At 38.4% G+C, this 20,572-nt stretch overlaps 1 protein-coding gene across 3 annotated transcripts in view; it reads right to left on the bottom strand.

Moving 5' to 3' along the window:
- Positions 1-3,691: 3,691 nt before the first annotated feature.
- Positions 3,692-20,572, bottom strand: part of SMC2 (structural maintenance of chromosomes 2) — a 21,903-nt gene continuing 5,022 nt past the window's right edge. For 2 of the 3 annotated variants that reach the window (XM_074569119.1, XM_074569117.1), the window contains 18 exons: positions 20,040-20,273; positions 19,206-19,355; positions 18,058-18,291; positions 17,031-17,190; positions 15,082-15,199; positions 14,187-14,325; positions 13,820-13,939; positions 13,290-13,494; positions 12,549-12,684; positions 11,403-11,527; positions 10,364-10,557; positions 9,929-10,072; positions 9,481-9,675; positions 8,731-8,931; positions 7,798-7,914; positions 6,308-6,468; positions 5,300-5,447; positions 3,692-4,439 (listed from right to left, as the gene is read on the bottom strand). In XM_074569119.1, the coding sequence (XP_074425220.1) occupies positions 4,206-4,439; positions 5,300-5,447; positions 6,308-6,468; positions 7,798-7,914; positions 8,731-8,931; positions 9,481-9,675; positions 9,929-10,072; positions 10,364-10,557; positions 11,403-11,527; positions 12,549-12,684; positions 13,290-13,494; positions 13,820-13,939; positions 14,187-14,325; positions 15,082-15,199; positions 17,031-17,190; positions 18,058-18,291; positions 19,206-19,355; positions 20,040-20,273 (3,015 nt within the window). In that variant the 3' untranslated portion in view covers positions 3,692-4,205. Of the gene's footprint in view, positions 4,440-5,299; positions 5,448-6,307; positions 6,469-6,786; positions 6,963-7,797; positions 7,915-8,730; positions 8,932-9,480; positions 9,676-9,928; positions 10,073-10,363; positions 10,558-11,402; positions 11,528-12,548; positions 12,685-13,289; positions 13,495-13,819; positions 13,940-14,186; positions 14,326-15,081; positions 15,200-17,030; positions 17,191-18,057; positions 18,292-19,205; positions 19,356-20,039; positions 20,274-20,572 lie in introns of those variants that run through there. The other variant, XM_074569120.1, reaches the window with a different exon arrangement.

The following is a 20,572-nucleotide window of genomic DNA, read 5'->3' as shown; positions in this document are numbered from 1 at the left end:
GAGGGCAAGTTGCTTTTTTTTTTTTAAATCAGCAAAAGAATGTTACTCGGATCCCCCTTTGTCCTGCAAAGGAATTGTTGAAAAACCACCAGCACAGGAAGTGAAAAGCTGTTTGATTTTCACTTGTGTCATGTGTGGCGATCTCATTACCTGCTGTCTCAACAGTAAATCCTGGGGACTCTGCAGCAGAGTGAGCATTTGTCACCTGTGAGGAATGAAATGCTTCCCCTGATGAAGCCTGTGTTAACCTCCTGTGGCTTCCCAGGGGCAGGGTTTCATCTGACACCCACCTCTGCTTCTCCTGCATGCTCCTCCCTTGCAGCCTCCTGTCTGTGAGTTTTGAAAGGCAGAGTACTGTTAACTTCACTCCTTCCTCCTTCTCTGACCTCAGCATGGATTGACCGAGACCATGCCTTCCCCAGCTAGCAACCTCGCCCCCCGCTCCCGCCCCAAACTTTAAATGAGAACTTCTTTCCTCAAAGGATGCACAAGAGAGCACTTTACTGAGCTGTGTGGGACAAAGGTAGTGCCCAGGTGGAACACTGCTCTTCTCAAAATTGTTTTGCATGGACACTCCTCAGATGCAGGAAAAAGAAAAAAAAAAAGAAAAACAAAAAAAAGAAAAACAATCTTTTCTAGATATGTTTTTGAAGAGTGTTCGAAGTTTGCAATGACACGTTTTTTTAATAGTGGTAATGTTTTATTCCCCTCCTGTTCGTAACCCTGTTCTTGCTTTGGAAACCTGTAACGATTTAGAATTGTCAATATTTGTAAGAGACTGAATCATCTGTCATTTCTCAGCAGCCCAAGTCATGCTGGTTTCTAGCAAATACTTTTGAATTTGCACTTAAGAAGAAAGATTATATCTGCATTAACGTGGAGTAAAATTGCTATATGATGATGTGGCCGTGCTGCCTGTCTCCTGTTTTGCCCTCCTCAGATAAAAGACAAACCTGACCACTATAGCAACAGACTTTTAATAGTGTAAAGTTAACACCGCACCATAATCTGACCAGTATGTGTACAGCTTTTTGGGGATAAATGCTTTGCTGATGGTGAAATAAAATCATTAGTGTGGGCAATATCATGTCCATGGCTTTCAGCGTAGGAAGGCTTGTTTCTTTTCTTACAGTCTGCAGCTCCTTTCAGATTTGGCCCGTTAGGGAGAGGATTGCTCAGATAATGCTGCGTTTCCTCCACGCCCATTTATTCGCAATCAGGTATGCAGTACCTACTTTTTCCCTCAGGTGCCGCTTCCCATTCAGTGTTTTCTGGTACTGTAACAATCCCGTTGTCTGACTCGCTCTCCATGGGGAGCCAGGAATGTAATTCGCGCACACCTGGTAAGAAAAAAAGTCAGAAAGAAACAGGCAACAGCTGTCCCACTGTGGCTGTCGTGTAGCAGAAACCTCAGCGAGCACTACTGCATTGTACACTCGAACTGGTCAGTGGGCAACAACTTGGTGCTGGGAGCTGGTGCTATAACGTTTTGATTTACACCTCGTTGCAGGGAGCTGCTCTTTGTTTACCTGTAGTTTGAACTATCGAGCACAGTGTACATTTTAAAATTTTACTGGGCAAATCACTTTGCAGTATCTTTAAAAACCTGCTTACCATGACATGTAGTGTCACGAGTGCTCTTTTTTTTTTTTTTTTTTGGTATTAGGTGAATATTACCAGTGACGCTTTGCTGTAGCAGCTCATTGTCCGACTTGGGTTTTTTCGTATTGGTGAGTGACAGTAACAGAAAAGCAAGAGCCTCCACGTTTCTGGCAATTTGTTTTCACTGTGGACTGGAGTATTCAGAGGCAATGCCTAATATGGTCAAGTGACCATAAGTAGAATAACTGTAATTGTTGTCAATAGCAACCTGAATTTCTCTATTGGGGATTTACACTAGAGGGAAGAGCGTATTCTAGGAACTCTACAAACAGCTGGGTTAACAACTCTGGCCAAGAGTGTTAGGAAGGTTAGAGATGGTACAACACTTTCTGAATCACAAAGCAATATGTCTTTCTCGTGATTACAGAACAGATTCAGAGCTCCTCTCTAAAGCACGTGCCTATACACAAAACCTACCTGTACAAAAGCTAATTCAGTCAGAGGTTTGATTTCTACCCCCCTCACATTTGTAAACTTGACAGGATTAAAAATAATGATAATAATAAAAAAATAAAATAAATAGATGTGGCCTTCCTAGAGTTTTTCCTCTAAAAGTGATTGCACTATGTAAAACACACTGTACTTTGCCCGGTGCGGGCATTTCTTGTGCTGCTGCAATGCTTTGTATACCTGGAGTGCAGTGCGCAGACCTGACGCGAGCACTCACATCCTGACCTACAAGCTGTTGCTTAAATGGATGTATGGCGAGAAAAGTTTTCTAATGTTGCAAGATCTCCATCAAATTCACTGCAATCTGTACTGTCCCAAGTATGTGAATGGTCTGACTGAAAGAAAACCCTCCTCCTTACCAAAAAGGTAAAAAATTAAATAAAAGCTGCATGACCTGTTCTTTGAAGTGACTGGTGGTGTTTTTTCCTCATACTGTGAGTATTTTACAGGAGCCTCATGTTCTGAAGTCAAAACACACCTTGGTGTCCCTTGGTGCTGGCCCAGCTGCGTGCCAGCCACTGCTCCCCAGTGTCACAAATGGCAGTGCCCCATTAGGAGGAACTGCGTGAATGTGGTTTTTAAGCCAACAGCTCAGTCTCTTGCAGCCAGGCAGGGTTACGGGGTGTTATAAATGTGTATTTATATATGTGTATTATGAACACAAAAAATGTACAGACACACATAATTCTATTCCATGCATGCTATATACACATACATATATATGGAAGATGAGGCCATGAGAGGGAAAATTTATGAATTGAAAAAATATGCAAGAACTTAACATTTTCAAACTATTCCAGACACCGACAACCCACCCCCCCCCGCCCAGCCTCAATTAAATTTACTTTTCTAAATGGTATTGTGAAAGGAAGAAAAAAAATTAAAAATCAGCTAAGCAGAGGAGAGCGAGCAGACACAAACTTTATGGATGCCAAAGCACCACCTGGGAAGACGAGCATTGTCAGACCATATGCCCCCAAAACATGGAGCCTCACCACTGGCCATGGGGGGGTGCCCTTCCCCTTCCCCGCAGCAAGCGGAGACCTGCTGTGAGCAACGCTGGGGTTCTGCCATCCAAGCAGCAGCGGCACAGACACCTGAGTATTTCTGACCGCTGAAGGCAGGAGGATGATGTTATTTGGGTTCATTGGTAAGGGAAGACAAGGGAAATGGCAGGGCAGGGGGGGAAAAGACACATCAGGATTGCTCAGAGAAGTAACAGGCTGCCCAGGGAAGTTGTGGCTGCCCCATCCCTGGAGGTGTTCAAGGCCAGGCTGGATGGGGCTTTGAGCAGGCTGGTCTAGTGGGAGGTGTCCCTGCCCATGGCAGGGGGTTGGAACTAGATGATCTTTAAGGTCCCTTCCAACCCAAACCCTTCTAGGATTCTATGTTTGAGTTTGTCTGAATTTGATTATGACCATGCCTAAAAATATTTATATTTTCTCTTACCTCTACTGTTTAGAGTACAGAATTAAATAGTAAAACTTTGAGAAATACATCAGGAAGCTCAAAATTGAGAAAGTGTTTAATTCTAAGTAGGCACTATTCAATGAAAAACAGCGAGGCAGGCAAGCAGGTAGACATTCAGGTTGTAGTTCAATGTATTTATTGGTAAAAACATTAGCGCAGCAAATTACAAAATTGGGAGCTAAAATTGTTGATTACTAGCTTGGTCCTCAAAAAGCAATTAATAGTAGCTTAAAAATTGGTATGCCACGTTTCTGTGGTATTCAACAAGAGACAAAGATGGCGTTTACACTTTCGCAACTGGTTTTCTGAACACTGTAAATGTGCAAGTCAAATCAGATTTTCCTCATTCAAAGTCTTCATTTCCTCCTCTTGAGCTTACAGAGCCACTGTTCATGCACATCTTTGTGTAAATGATGGAAATTACTTGTGGGACACCAACAGGAACAAATGCAGCCAGTTTAGCTAATAGTTTCTTGTGAATTTCAGTTCTTAATGAGGTGTGGATACGAATAAAAGCTAAAACATAAAAGACCCTTTCAAGGTTAAAAACACTTTTAAAAAAAAGAAAGTTAAAATCAGACAGTTTCTTGCTGGTCCACCTCTAGCCTGGGGACCGATAACAGTTAAGAAGCTGCTACTGCATTTGCAACATTGTAACCATTGGGGAGGTTTCCCCCTTCTACACATCTTTTTTTGTCACCCTTACATCCTTTCTGGGACTTCTTAAGGGAAGATGCATTATCTCTGCCTTGAAACTGATTGTATCTTGCAACAGTGGACACCCCATCCAAAAACTTGGTCTTGTAGAGGACGTTTGCGTTGTTAAACATTCCATCCTTCAAGGACACCACAATAAACTAAAACAAATCAGAAAGCTTAATGTAAATGCTGCCATCCAAATAAAGACTTTAAACATTGGAAAAGGCTTCTAAAAAGAGGATTCCTTTTACTTTATTTGGCTAATATCTTGGTGGTAATTCTTCAAAAAAAATACTCTAAACGTAACTGAAGCCCAACAGAATGTTAATGTACACGATGTGCGTCTCTGTCCGTATCCCAGCGCCTGGTCTGGGATATAGGCCACAACAGAACGTCCGTTAGTGCTGCATCGACCACTGGAAAAAATGTTGCCATGAGTTTTGTAAGAAAGCAGGATCTTTCATAGTCTACAGATACTGCTCGAGTTGTTTTACAATACTGGTAACAAATGTTCCCCTCATCTGTCTAATAACTTGGAAAGGTCATGTCCTACCACCAAATAGAGGTAGGTGCTGCCTTCCGCTCAGAGTAATGATTTTCTTCAATTCTACAGATTTTTTTCATGCACAAGCCACAGTGGTACAGATGCTTTCCACTACTGCCTGGCTTATTTCAACAGAGTCAAAAATAAAATATTTTTAAATCTTGGGTTAAAGAACTCTAGCAAAAAAAAAAAAAAATTATTCAGGATGTGGGTCATGCCTGAAATCGATCATATCACAGATATTCTTCCCTATTAGTCCCTGGTTTTTAGACACTACAGCAACAGCTTACGTTAAAATGTAATGCACTTAAGTTTCACAGTTGCCATATCATCTGCATAACCTCCAGTTGAAACAACTTAGAAACAACACATCTCTGGAATAAAATGCTTGAAGAGATGAGACTCCTCAGGGGCAGGCTGCCGCTGAAAATAACAAAGCACAAAGAGATGATCACAATAGTTTCAAGATCATACCTGGGAGTGTCTGAAATGAGTATGAAGCATCTGCCCAATATTCTGGGTATGAGAGAGATCAAGGGCTGCATCCACTTCATCCAAGATGTAAATTGGGGCAGGTTTGAAGAGAAGCATGGATAAGATCAAGGACAAGGCCACCAATGATCTAATATAGAGAACAAGAAAGTTATGTTTTACCTTCTTGTTTGAGAGGCTTTGGCTTATGAAAACAATTGTTTGGTAGTAACAAAATGCTCTCTCAAAAGCAGATTCATGCTATAAGTTCTGAAGAGACAGAATGACAGCTTCTGCCACAACTTCTGATTTCAAAATGTGAAGCCTTCTGGCAGAAATGGCAAATGTTACATTTTCTTTTTTTGGAAGATCAAGTTAGTTGGGTGATGATATTTAAAATTATACTGTTGCTTTACCTATTTTCAATTACAAGTTTTGCAGTGATGTTCTTCAACGTACAGTTCTCAAAGCATTCTGTCCTTCAGAAAGTTCTATGTCTCTGCCTCATGTCTTCCTAAATTCTGTTTCTACTTTTCAGTGTTAGATTTTTTCCTTAGAAGTTGCAAATAAGCACATACCCTACACAGTAGCTGTAATCACTGCAGAAGAAAACTGTCACTACTTTGACACCAGGGCAGAACTTGTCTATGTAGAATTTTTGAGATTGCAACTCAAAGGCTGGAGCATTTAATTCAATGGTACCTTTGCATTACTTAGAATTAAATGAGGTTTTCTCACCACTCAATTCATTTTTTGTCACTTCTCCATGGAGTAAAATTTTGTTTGTTATCATATACCAAGTAATGCATTGTTCTAAGTCAGACTCCTCTTTAAGCTGCACTGAATTATTAATGCTTTCAATATTAAGTCAGGTTGGAAGGAGACAGAGTCCCTGACTTGACCAGGGAAAAGATTCATTTTTTGCTTTTCTGAACTAAAATTAGCTGGACATGTGAACTATATACACAACTGCAATGGAAAAGAAACAAAAAACCCACAAAGTTTACCAACCTTTGTCCTCCACTGAGTTCTGTTAAGTTTTCCTTCCAGGTGTTTCCTAAGGCAACTTTGAACTCCAGACCCTCCAAGAGATTCTGTTTTTTACAGGCTACGAGCGTAGCGTTGGCTCCTGGCAGAAGCGTTGAGAAAATGGAACCAAAGTCTTCATTCACCTAGAAGTCAGACCACAAAAGATGTATGTACATGCCTTGAATCAAGAGCACTAACAGCTAAAAACTTAGTGGTAAGCTGCACTATGGTCTAGCCATCTTTCCCAATTTAACCCAATGACTTCTTATGTGTTGAAGATTAGCACGTACAGGATAGTGACAAAATACTAGCATATGGAATCTTTTATTTCCTCTGTACTGAAAAGAGAAGCAACACCAAGTGATATACATAGAGGACACCTTATACTAAGCATTTTAGAAGGATCAAATGAAAGAACTATTAGAAGGCTTCTTTATGCTATCAGCCAGGTTATGCCTTACCTCAGATTTATAACTGGTAATTTGTGATTTCTCCCAACTGAAGAACTATTAAAAGTATAAAAACCTTGTAAGAGGCACACACCGGAAAGCTCCCCACTCCTTTTCTTCCCAGGATTACTTAGGCAATGTCCAGGTACTGGATGGGACACAACTTTGTAAATGTAGATTAAGATTTCCTAAATCAAAGAATGCATCTGAGAATGCACTTATTCCACCACCCATGATGCTTTTACATATAATTCACTAATTTTTGCCAGACAAGATTTTGCAGTGAAAAGCTACCATTTTGTCAGCAATATCTTGAATATGGACAGTAATAATTAAAACCGTTTGTGAGCTATTTAATCTTTGATATAATGAATCTTCTCAATGGCCAAGAAGTACAACTTCTCCTGGTACAGCAGAAAAGAATGTGTCAAGAGTTTTCATGTAGAAAGAGGAAGGGAAAATTTTATACTTTTGTTACAGTTCACGATATGAGAGAACTAGTAAGAAGGCAGAGTGCTTAGATAACAGAAACATAAATCAGCTGTTGCTCTGTTCCAATATCACCTATCCTATCAGTGACAGGAACAGTAGCCCAGGTCCACAGCCCTACACCATATGGGGCTACACAGAACCAGAGGATTTTAGCCCTGGTCAAATATTGGCTTAAGGAAACAAAAAGAAAAATAGACTGTATCACTTTTGTCCAGCTTCCACATGACAGACAATGATTTCAGCATGCCAGTAGCTTAAATTTCCTTAAGTTTTTGTGGACTCTAGAAAGGAATGGTCAAGTAGTTTTGCAGGTTTAACTGTATCTTTACAATTCTCAGAGAAGTCATGTCTTGTTCTCAAAAGTGAGATGAAACAGGAGAAACGAAGTGGTTGTTTAATAATTTAAATAGTAGGCAAGGGAGATTAGTTCTGGAAAGAAACATCTTTTTCCCACGGAGATAAGCAAAACAGCAATCTACAATAAATCTGATCCTCTGCTAAAATGTGAAGATTACATTTCAAGTGTCATACCTTTTTCCAAGCAATATGTAAAGCTTGAGTTTTCTTCTGGTCAAGCTCTTCAATAGTTGCAAGAATTTTTGACTTGTCATTCTCTACAATTCTTTTTTTCTTCATTAAGTCATTGTACTAGTGCAATGAGAAGAAAAGATTCATTTCAATGAACTCTGTGCTCAAATACATTTTGTGCTAATCTTTCAGTTTCACTGCTTATTGGTTTTGTAACCATGAAATAGCCATTAATCACAAGATTCAGATCCAATGCATTCATTTAGCTGTATGCAGGATTTGAGTTTTAGGATATTATTTACAAATTAATGCATTAGAATTTTCAACAATCATCAAAGAGGAAGACCAGTATTACTCTGAAAGTTGCACTTGAAGTTAATCATATTTCATTTGCCTTTCCATAGAAGAAAGGATGTTTCTGGAGGCTGATAGGAAGAACAAGCCACTTCTAATCATGAAACAGTACTAGAAAAGTTGAAGTGTCATTCAGTGGACAGTTTTGAGACAATCCTGGAATCCTGAAATAGCCTCAAGATACAGATGAATTCAAGACAACCCTGGAACACCTTCAAGTTACCACACTTGAAGATGAACAGTTTTTTGATCTCCAACCTTTGATAAAGGATGTAATTCTCAGATAGTGTAATACCACAAAGCTTGCCTAATGCTGTTGCTGCCAACTTAGGATGGACTGGGGCAGGGAGGAATGAAATTACTGTTTTTACCATCCAAAGTCAAGTTTAGGCATAACCTACAAAACTAGTGCACAAGTGACTAGTTCAAAAAGGTAAGATTAATATAAAAGATCTAAGAAAAGCTTTCCTGCTACCTCATGAAGATTTAGTTTTATTTTTAGTGTATTCAGAAATAGAGCATATGAAAACAAAAAGCTACATTATGCACAACACCATAAAAGTTAAAGCACAGAATGTTTACCCTTTCCTCTGCCTCAGAAAGCATATTCATAGCTGCCATGTTCACATTCTTTTCCAGCTTCTCTTTTTTCTCCTGCAACTTCTGCAGCTTCTGACTTGCTTCTTTAGGATTATTAGCTTTGAAGTCATAGGCCGTGTTTGGCTGCCCAAAAAGTGCTTTCTCTGAAGCTATCCACTCATACTCTTTCAGCATGTTGGTCAACTGTAAACAAGAAGATATGTTAAGGCTTTTTTTCCCCCCCCCTTCTCAAATGCAAATGAAAAATAATTAAAAAAAATAATCCTGAAATGACTCTGCAACACTAATCCTTCCATCCCAAAGCAGCACAGGTGCATACCTTTACAATGCTTCATGTGATTTCCAAGACTCTAGATGAACCATGACTTTAAGAGAGCTTTCACATATCCCCATCACATTTACGCGGAATACATTTTTCTATATTTGGGCTAAGCCATTGTCACTAAATCTTGGCATTAGCTTCTTTAATTAGTTACCTAATTTGTCCCTACACTCAGAATGTTCTTCTCATTGATCACCTTCTCACTGTGATCTACTCTCTATTAGTCCGTACTGACAAGCTCTCTTAAAATTTACAGTTTCCACCCCCTCCTCCTGGGATAAAACTTTTCACATCAAGAGCTACAAGTATGACAGTGCTTATTAAGAAAAAAGGCTATTTACTTTGCATGTGGCAAGGGAAATAACTGTTCTTGGTCACAAGATGCAAGGAAAAACACAGTTCTGAAATACCTTGGTAGCAGCATCAGCACTCTCTTGTTGACATTTGCCGATGCTGTGTTCTAATGCTTTAAGCTTAAGCTGTAATTCATTATTTTGTTCTCTGTATTTTTTTATCTCTGCAGATTTGTCTGTAATTGCTTTATCCCGTAACAAAATTACTTCCTTTTGCTTTGCCAGCTCCTTCTGTGATTTCTCTACAGATTTCTGAAAAGCAAATCAAACAGCCATTTATTTGCTTTGAAAAGCTGGTGTTAGTTGTTAGAAGAGAAGGACACAACAAGGAAGGAGAAAAAATTCACATGCAGTAACAAAGTCAAAGAATAACTAGCTAGGCTAAACAGAATTGAGTGCTGGCAAGAAAATCCAAACAATAAAATAGACATTATGATTTGAGCTTTAGGGAATCGTATCTTCAGTAACATCAACACAGATAACGAAACACAGTATTCACTTTTACCTTTGTCTGAGACACCTCAGCTGCCATAGCATTAACTTGCTCCTGGTAGGATTTGATGGCTTTACCTGCAGCCTCTACCTGTTGTTTATAGGAGGACTGTTCTTGTTTTAGCTCTTCAACTTCCAGAACTAAAGTTTCTACTTCCTAGAAAAATGTTGTCAAATTTGTTACAATTAAACAGAAAGAATTAAGATTCAGTTTGATGTAGTAAATGCTGCAGAAGATTAATAGTACCTGTTCTTCAGAAAGGTGGCAAATCTCACACGCACAAAAAAAAAAAGGCAAAAAGGCATCAGCAATTTCTACGTCAATGACTACAGAGTAGTATATTAAGTTCCAAATCTGACAGTATTAAGGCTTCAGGAAAATCAAACTTTGTGATTGCTGCAACCACTTTTGACACTGAGAAAATAATCAACAAAGGTGAACTTTTACCTGCTGCTTTTCTTTCTTCTTTTTGCTTGAAGCCTCTGCCTTTTTCTTGGCATCATCTAATTTCTGCTGGGCATTTTTTAGCTCTTTTTCACGTTCTGCTTCTGCATTTTTCATTTTACTCTCTAATAACTTGTATTTATCTTCTGCTTTCTTTTGGCTTTCTTCAGTTTTCTTTAATGTCTCTTCACACTCCGCTGAATCAAGAAGTACAGTACTGAGATTGGGCATTGTTCTTTTCTTTACATTTACATCCTGAACTCCAATTGAAATAAATTAGTCTTTGCCTCTAACAGAAAAAAGTGGTTATATGTTTGCTAATTACTGAAGTCAGCTATTTCAATGATTACTTTAGGACAATGTGCTCTTGTTACACGTTACTGGTAGGGCACCAAAGAGACAAACAGTCATTAAAATTAGTGAAAATACACTTCCCCCCCCCCTTTTTTTTTTTTTTTTGACAGGACCAAGTATATGCAAATCATATGATCAAGAAGTAATCAGAGGACTATCTAATAAGATACTACATCAATCCTAGAATACTATGTTTACACCTGTATCACTTGAGTCCATCATTTTCTTTAGTTATTGCTGCATTTCCTTCCTTTTACATTTCTCCTTAGCTATACGAACAGTACTTCTTTCCAATGCCTTCTTGTTAGGCAAACTATTTATATTGCTAACCTTAAATATCTACACAAACAGGTGGCTTGGAAAAAACAAAGATTACTCAAATATGGGATTAAATCCATTTAAAAACTTCCCTGCAAATTTCCCTTTTCTCCTTTAATCATAAAGTATACAAAACACTTAATAAGAATATAACCTTTACTATGAGAGAACGACCAACCTTATGTAAGTCACCTCCATGCAAGTCTATTGTGATTTTGTATTTGTTACATATTCCAAAATATAAAGCTAGTATTTTCAAAGCTAAAAATATTTTTTTCTTCAGCAAAAATTCTGCTGCTCAAACAGACAAATATCCACCTCATTCTCAGCAATGAATTTTCACTTAAAAGATTAAAAACCCATTTGTCACCAATGGTTTTCTTCAGGGCAAGCAGCTCTTCCTCTTGTTTATGATAAGCACTTTGATGAAGCTTTGTTTGCAACAGCTCTGCTTCCTCAGATTTCATCTCCCACTGCTGCTTCAGTTGCCGATACCTTTGAAGACAGTAATGATATGCACTGCTATAATGACGTGTGTCCAGCACTTCCATTTCACAGTTGAAGTAAGTAGACACAGAAATAAGTAGATAAAGAAACACATAGATTCCCGTTCTCATGCAAGATACAATGATGACTGTTGGATAAACGAGCTTAAATGAATTAAAGTCTGATATAATTTCTTTAACAACAATTGCGAAGTTTGTGGGTATGCAAGTTATTACGTATGCAAGTCCTGGTTATGTAGCCCCAATAAAGTATATTAAAAACTAAAAAATGCAAGACATGGAATTTGGCAACAATTCGGAGTTTTTCCAATTGGCAGCATGACAAATGCTAAGCTGAAGTATTAAAGAAAAAATATGTAAAAGCAAAACTCATTTCTTCCATTCAGTCATATTTCTAGAAGTCTATTACAACTCAAAACAATTTGAAAAATAAATCCAGCTGGTAGATAGTATATTACACAACACTACCTCCTCAGGGGATTTTTACAGAACTGACTAACAATAGTTTAATATTCTTTCTTTTAAAAAGATTTTCATTAATTCAGTAGCTGAAAATCAAATACACTTAAAATTATTTAATTTAAAATCCTTACAGCAATATCACTCAGATATCCCCTTTAGTTTATATTTTCTTGGGAGAAAAATAAGAGCTATCACAAACTGAAATTCTGTAGGGGTGTTACAAAATATGACTGGAACAGATCCATTCTTCAGTGGACTTCATGAAACTCTGGAAAATTTCAAGTGGTTTCAGGTAGACATTGTATGCTTTTTTTTATCTCTGTATTACCCAAAACAAAATTTTCTTGCATGTGTTATCTAAAAACTAAATTTGATTGTTGATTGCTGTACTTACAAATTAAACTGGGGGTGAGGAGGGGGGAGGAAGGGAATAATTTTCTGCATATTACGTTCTCAACAGGGCTTATGCCCTCCAAAAATACTTCTTTATATTACATTTACTCAGTCACATAAGAGAAACAATAGACATTTCATAGGGCAAACCCTACTTTTCAGCAACATTCTTCAAGCTTGCCAGCTCCTTCTCTACACTCTCAAGTTCAGACTCCTTTGTCTTGAGTTCTACTTCAACAACTTTCATTTCTTGAAGTTTAGACAATATTGGTGCAGCCTGTGAGGACGCACCTGTTTGGTTTAAAAAAAAAAAAAAACAAAGTCAAACTAATTGGAATTAGACATGGGGATTCATTCACCACTGGCAAACAGCACATTCTAAATGTTAATAAAGAAGCAGGCTGATGACTTGTTTTAGTTACAAAACAGAAAGGCAGCGAGGTTAAAGTTACAGTAGTTCTCAGTAGAGAAAGACAGTCTCATCTGCTACAGAATTTAGTTCTGCACTTTGAATACTACAGATGCATTTCTTCTGAAATCAACTAACTTTTCATAATTTATGAAATTACCTCAAATTAACTATGAATTACTTCAAAAAGTGCTTGAATTCAAAGTGTTTCTCCTCCCAAGAGGATTATGAGGATTATGTAGCCAAATAAGAATATAGGTATTTAAAATCTAAACTACGTTATGAAAAAAGTTTGCCACTAGTTTTTTCTTAGTCTAATCAATTTTATTTCAGCTCAAGACTGACAAATCTTTGTTAAAACACATCTTACTATCTCCACTATGAGTCTAAACAAAAAGGTTGTTGTTCATTTGTACAAAGAACATGCAGAGCAGTAAACAAATCAACAGACACACGGTATTATTATATGAATAAAACCAGCAATTGCCTCCATGCAGAGTGCCCTGGGGGTCAAACGTATCTCCATCAAGTGTAACACTTCTTGTCATTATCCTTTTGTCAAAGGTCACTTTCTTAGCCTTATCCATGTTATTACAGACCAATGTTGTTCCAAAGACGTAATCCATTGCTTTCTGCAGTTCAGGTTCATATTCAACTAGAGACAGGGCTAAATGCAAGTTACCATGACCAGCCTAGAAATCAAATGAAATGCAATTAGTATACCTTAAATTGTAAGAATTTTCAAAATAAATTTCTGTCTTCTCTTGAAAAAAAAAAATACTTTCTAAAGACATGATTACATTTTAAAACAATTTCAGTTAAAAGTAGAATAATTAATATCCATTTAAACATTGTATAGCTGAAAGGATACAAAGGAAAAAAATAAAATCAGGACACCCTCAAGCCCTATAGAAATTATTATTACTATAACCATTAAGAAGCTCATGTTTTTAGCAAAGAAACAAAATAAAAAGGTACATAAGGAAAATAGTTTAAATGCTGTATTTATTTACATACCAAGGTTTGGGCCAACTTGACCGTGTCTTGTCCAAGACACCTGGCTGAAATTTTGTTCAGTGGAATGATGGTGTATCGACGCTTTAGTTCACCCTTTTCTAAAAGCTTTTTGCCAGTAACCTCAAAGAAGAAAAGTTACAAAGCATACCTGAATATATAACTGATTTTGTAAAGTAAGACAACAGGGCACTGCAAGAGGAATATATTGTTGCCAGTAACCATGCATGACTCTCTTGACCTGATTTAAACATGTACATGGGTCCGAACCACCTCTTAAGCATTCACTAACAATGCACATGGTCGCTAACCCTGAATTTCATGAGCTCACCTCAACATTCAGAGTTCTGTATTAAAATAATAAACATACCTCTGTGTCCACAATAACGTTATAGAGTTTCCCTCCAGCTGCCGCTTCTAAGGCTTTTGCTTTGGATAGATCTTTCACAGTGATAAGAGACACAACAAGGCCTTTCACATGGTTTGGATTCCAATTTTTTTCTGGATGCCTTAAAATAAATTTAAATTGTGATAATCACGTGTTTGTTTCTCTCCCACACATCTTAAAAAATATATTTTAAAAACTAATACTGCTTATTATATTGGTATAAGAAGTTCTAAATTCTATTAAGAAAAAAAACACAGAAAATGGTTAAATTAAATACTTCAGGGCAAGAGACTTCCCAATAAAGAGTCAGTTACAAAGTCATTAGAAGAATGTCCTTCCTGATTTTGGTATAATTTGTTCAAGCAATTTTCAATTGATTTTTACTATGGGTCCCATTATTAGCACAGCTATAGGAATATATGTTCAGACTGATTATTACATAAGCAAATAAACCTGGGGATACACATATTTGACTGGTGGAGACGGATACAATGACCTCCACAGAGCAAGTCTACTCACAGTTCTCAGGCGGCAATCTGAAAAGTAATGATTACATATTTTTGCAGTTTAGATCTTCGGATTCTACAGTTTTACCTACTGAAGCTGAGTTACGGCTTGCAAACACCAACATACAAAATTTTTAATTCCAGTGGTTTTGATAAGGATGCCATTTAAGAATGACTCTCTCACTTTCCCTGCTGCCCGTTAATTCAGTTAAAATTCCCTGACTTGCCTCTTCTCCCCTGCCTTCACTTGCATCACAGGTAAGATAGTCATTATGCACTGGCACTAAAAGGAAAGCAACTCTTGTAAGCCATGCATAAAACACCCCAAAAAGCACTTTCAAGTGTCTTTTAGGATCACACTGAGATCTTACTTGTATTCAAACCGTAGATGAGGAAACTTTGCCATTAAGCCTTCGTACAATTCTTTCAGTCGGCTGATGTCACTAGTCAGCTCCTTCTTTTTTGCTGAAAGGGCTGCTTCTTTCTTTTCTTTAGAGTTGAACACAAACAGCAGATAAACATCCAGAGCACAGAAATCTACTAACTTAAAAACTGGTATGCTACACTGTCTATGTACCTATATGTAGAGAATACTTAATGAAAAGACGTTCTAAAATTCTTTGTAAATTTCCAGTTTGGACAACTTAACACCATCACAATACCAAACATGCAAAGAAAGAGTTAAAAAGTCTAATGTCCTTCTCTGAGTGTCATTCTGGAATATCAGTTTACCATTTTCAGTAGCTTCTGCGACAAACATTATCAGGAATGAGAAATGAACTTTGAGAAGTGTTTTAAGTAGGAAAAACCAGGAAGAAATAGGGAGGTTGGTCTCTTTTTCCATCTAAATTTTAGATGGAATTTAAGTTTTCCATGAGACTTTAAAAGATTTGCCCTAAGTTTATAAAAACAAATTATTTTAAACTACTTTCTGTGGAAGACCAAGAACTTGCAGAGCTTTGACTATAGAAATTTCTTTGTGCATGAAAGCAGCACACTTGGTTTTTCAGTTCCTTCTGGTATTGTGTCCGACTGGGATGGAGTCAACTTTCCCTATAACTGCCCTCATGGTGCTGTGCTGTGTATTTCTGGTAGAATGGTGTTGATAACACACCAGTGTTTTGGCTACTGCTGAGCAGTGCTCACACAGCATCAGGGCTCTCTTCGACTTTCCCCTCTCACCAGTAGGCTAAGGGTGGGCAAGAGGCTGAGAGAACACAGCCAGGACAGCTGACCCAAGTGACATTCCATAACATACAAAGACATGCTCAGCAGTAACAGTTAAAAGAAAGGAGGATGGGACGGGGCATTCATTATTAAGATGTTTGTCTTCCAGACCAGCTGCTACATATACCAAGGCCCCACTTCCTAGGAAGTGACTGGACATTGCCTGCTGATGGGAAGTGGAGAGTAAATCTTTTTGTTTTCCTTTGCTTCTATGTCCATCAGAGCCAATGCCAGCCAGCTGCAAGACAGACCTGCTGCTGGCCAAGGCTGAGCCCACCAGCAACAGTGGTAGCGCCTCTGGGATAACGTATTTAAGAATGGATAAAAACTGCTGTACAACAGCAGCTGGTAGAGAGGAGTGAGAATATATGAGAGAAACAGCTCTGCAGATACCAAGGTCAGTGCAGAAGGAGGGGGAGAAGGTGCTCCAGGTGCCAAAGCAGAGATTCCCCTGCAGCCCAAGGTGAAGACCATGGTGAGGCAGGCTGTCCCTCTGCAGCCCACAGAGGTCCATGGTGGAGCTGATATCCACCTGAAGAACGTAGAGGATCCCACGCCAGAGCAGGTGCCCTGTAGGAAGCTGTGACCCCATGAAAAGCCCACACTGGAGCAGGCTCCTGGCAGGTCCCGTGACCCCGCAGGGGACCTATGCTGGAGCAGGGAAGAGTGTGAGGGAGTGGCAGAGGCAATGCATAATGAACTAACCACAGCCCCCATTCCTTGTCCCTCTGCACTACTTGACGGGAGAAGGCAGAGAAAACCAGGAGTGAAGTTGAGCACCGGAAAATGGGGGGTTGGGGGGAAGCTGTTTTACGGTTTGTTTTTATTTGTCATTATTCTACTCTGATTTGATTGGTAATAAATGAAATTAGTTTACCCAAGCTGAGGCTGTTTTGCCCATGACAGTAATTCCTGAGTGATCTCCCTGTCCTTCTCTTGACCCATGAACCTTTCATATCTTCTCTCCCCTGTTCATTTGAAGGGGAGTGATAGAGTGGTTTGGTGGGCACCTGGCAGCCAGACAACATCAACCCACCACATTTATATATTCCTTTTCAGATTTCCCCAGGATGCACTACAACTCTGTACAGACCTTCATAATTCAGCTCCTTCATTTGGCTCTCTAGTTTTTCTTTCATTTTTCTGACAGCTTCAAGTGCTCCTTGGTCTTTCTTGTAGCCTCCGTCCATCTTTTTAACTTCAGCTTGTTTTGTCTTTAATTCTTGTTGTGCATAGTTCAACTTCATTTGAGTCTGTAAACAGTAAGGAAATATGGAACCAGAAGATCTTCAAAGAGAATCCTGCAGGTGCATTTAGAACACTGGCACTAGCAAGGTGCTCATATAATTTGTACAAGTTTCCACTGGTTCCAGAAATGCCAAAAAGCAGCCTTGGCTTTTAAAAGTAAGGGCACAGGTGATTTGGAAATAAAACCATAAATCATGTATTTGGATACAGTAACTCATATTAGCACATGAATAGAGTCTGAGAAGAAACATGGTAAAATAATGTGGGACGCAGCTGTCCTTGTTATTCTCCCCAAAAGTTTTTCGTTAAATGAGACACGCAAAGTGCACTTTCAACTTTGAGAACTTAAATTCCACCGTGAGAACTGCCCCAGCAAAGGTTTCCTATCTTAAGGCGAAAGAAGTGGTGCCTGTTTCAGTCATGGGACTAGCACACAATTTAACTGAGGAGAAAACAGTTTCTTCTGAACTCTCCACTCAGTCTCAGGCATCTTTATTTTGATTCCATTACGTTTTACTGTAGAAAGCTCTATAGAATGAATGCATATCAATCAAGCATGCAGTTTTCATTTCTTCCTATCTGTGACCATCAGTCACTTGAGTACTGCGAGTACTACTTTATGTCTCAAATGCCAGTTACTATACTTCCTCACAGCAGTGTTATAGCTTTCCCTATTTGTCTATATCTATGCAAGGATATATATATTATCAAAAATTCACCTTCATGCATATGCCAGCTTGTAAAACATATAGATCTGTAGATACTCTGCAAATCTTTTCACTGACCTTTCAAGAGTGTGCCATTTGGTTTTCAGACAATTTTCAAAAGAAGCAGGAAGTCTGGTATGAGAAAGGCAGAGTCTTTATTCTTACCTGTTTAGCCTCTGTGACTGCTTTGCTGATTTCATTTTTGCAGGCCATCATCTGCCCAGCAAGAGTAGCTGCTTCCCCATCGTCATTGCTGGACAAGCCAGCTGACACAGCATTAAAATGCTGTTGTGCTGCAGCTAAAGCATCTGCGTCTTTTTCACTTGCTTCCTGTAAAGCATTTAGCTCTGACTCTATCTTCTTTACTTCTTTCTCCTTTGACACTAATGCTTTAGAATCCTTCAGCAAAACAAAGAATAAAAACAGAAAAAGGAAGAGAGAACTTGAGTCCCACTAAGTTTACATTCATGTTGTTTAGATGAGGAGCTAGAGCAGTTTCATCAACTACATTTCTATGGCCCTTTGTCAGATTTTGTGATCTTACAATTTGTCTTTGAATGTTTTCAAGTGTGTACTTGTGCCATAAGTGCACTAAAGATCTACAGAAAGGTGAAATACAGGAAGAGATGACAACTGCCCAAGAACTAGGAACTTTCTTCCCAATATCTAAAATCACAGAATCACAGAATGGTTCGGGTTGGAAGGGACCTTAAAGATCATTTAGTTCCAACCCCCCTGCCATGGGCAGGGACACCTCCCACTAGACCAGGTTGTTCAAAGCCCCATCCAGCCTGGTCTTGAACACTGCCAGGAATGGGGCATCCACAACTTTCCTGGGCAACCTGTCCCAGTGCCTCACCTCCCTTCACAGTAAAGAACTTCTTCCTGAAATCTAACCTAAATCTACCCCTCTTCCAGGGTAGAGTATTCTTCAGTGCGCCTTTTGCATTAAAAAAAACAAAAATCAACTGTCAAAAATATGCAATGCAGAAATTTCTCCTTTAATTTTATGAATACCACATGTCAAGACAGAATAATACTTCTGAAGCTATAAGGATCTCTCCTAAGCTTAACAGAGGGCTGGCAAACATGAAGAGTAGCACTTTCTTTGTATATGCATCACATTTGTTTCTAATGGGAATCTACTACCTATGCTGCACAAGTCAAACAATGCCCTTACCATTTGTTTCTGCTTTCCTGATGTAATTCCTGCCAATCATAGGATTTTTCTTATAATAGGTAAGAAAAAACAGCTGTCCCTCTCAAACTGACTTAATTTAGTGTTTAAAGAAAAATATATATGAAGATCTTACCTCCTGCATACTTTTTACCAGGTCTTCATACTTTTTCTCTTCACTTTTTAAGTTTTGCGTCTTGAGATCAAAGGCACTTTGTGCTCTAGTATGAACTCTTTGAATTTCTGAAAGTGCATCTTCCAGGGAACGGAGCATACCACCAACTTCCTGTAATCAGAAATAAAAGAAATTTAATTCAGCCTAAGAAACTAATACAAATATTTGTAGTATTTCATCTTCCATTCACAGCTATATGTAGAAGAGGAGACAAATATCTGATCAAGCAGGCAGTTAAACTCCAATCAAAGAGGTTAGAACATCTCTTCCCTCCGAAATCCAAACTACCTTCAAGCCACCACTGAAGCTTGAACCACCACATCATGGGACACTGCCCCTGTACAACAGTGGCATTAAGGCATGACCCTATGGGCCATCCTGTATGTAACCAAATTTCCTGCCTCCAAAACTGAGGTCAGTACTGATTTTTGTTGAACAAGAGTATCCTACTTGAAGTGTATTTCTTTTAAGACATCAACAAAAAGGGACAAAAAAAAAATCTCTGGCAAAACTTACCACTGAATGCACAGAGTGGAAACATGAAGGCAAACAGTTTCTATTCTTCAGTTATTATTCATTTGCAGTGATTGGAAGTAAAGCATTTCAGACAAATAAAAACTTTAATTGGGTGTCTTTTAGACAATGGATAAGAATGACAATAAGCAGTGCATAATCTAAACAACCCACCAGAAGAAGATAAAAATTCATGGGTGTATTATCTGTAAAAATAACTTCCTTCTCATATAACTCCTTGTATTCTGATACTTAGACAAGCACAATTCTATTCTCACTTACCTCATTCCTTTTCTTTTCAATCTCTGCTATTTCTTCATCAAGTTGTTTGAACTTCTTTTCACTTTCAGCCATTGATTCCTGAAGCTTCACTGCATTAGCCTGCATTTCTCCTAATACTTCAGAGGAGGATGCCTGTGTCTTTTCAGCCAGAACAAACTCATAAGCTATACAGAGACGGCTTAAATGTTCTATTGCTCGTACGACTTTTTGGTATTCTAGATAGGATGATCGTTCCTGGAAACACACAAATAAAAAAAAAATCTCTAAAATTTGGTGGAAAAATAATGTTAAGTAGGACTGTTATAGAAATCTTCTAAGCGCTTCTACTAATATTATTATTTGCAGATAAGATGAAGAATTCACCATGTTAAATAATATATTCAGTATTGTATATTGCAGGCCTGCTTAGGAAACTCTTACATTAAAAAAACACTTGTACAATTGATTGTATGGCAGAAATATCACTTCACTCAAGTTTTTTAAGAATTAAGATATGTTTTTATCTTCTATTTTTATCTAGTTCTCTTGTTTTC

The sequence above is a fragment of the Larus michahellis genome, chromosome Z, assembly GCF_964199755.1.
Source record: "Larus michahellis chromosome Z, bLarMic1.1, whole genome shotgun sequence".
NCBI classification, from domain to species: Eukaryota; Metazoa; Chordata; class Aves; order Charadriiformes; family Laridae; genus Larus; species Larus michahellis.
The sequence above is the reverse complement of the archived record's forward strand: the minus strand, read 5'-3'. Positions and strand labels throughout refer to the sequence as shown.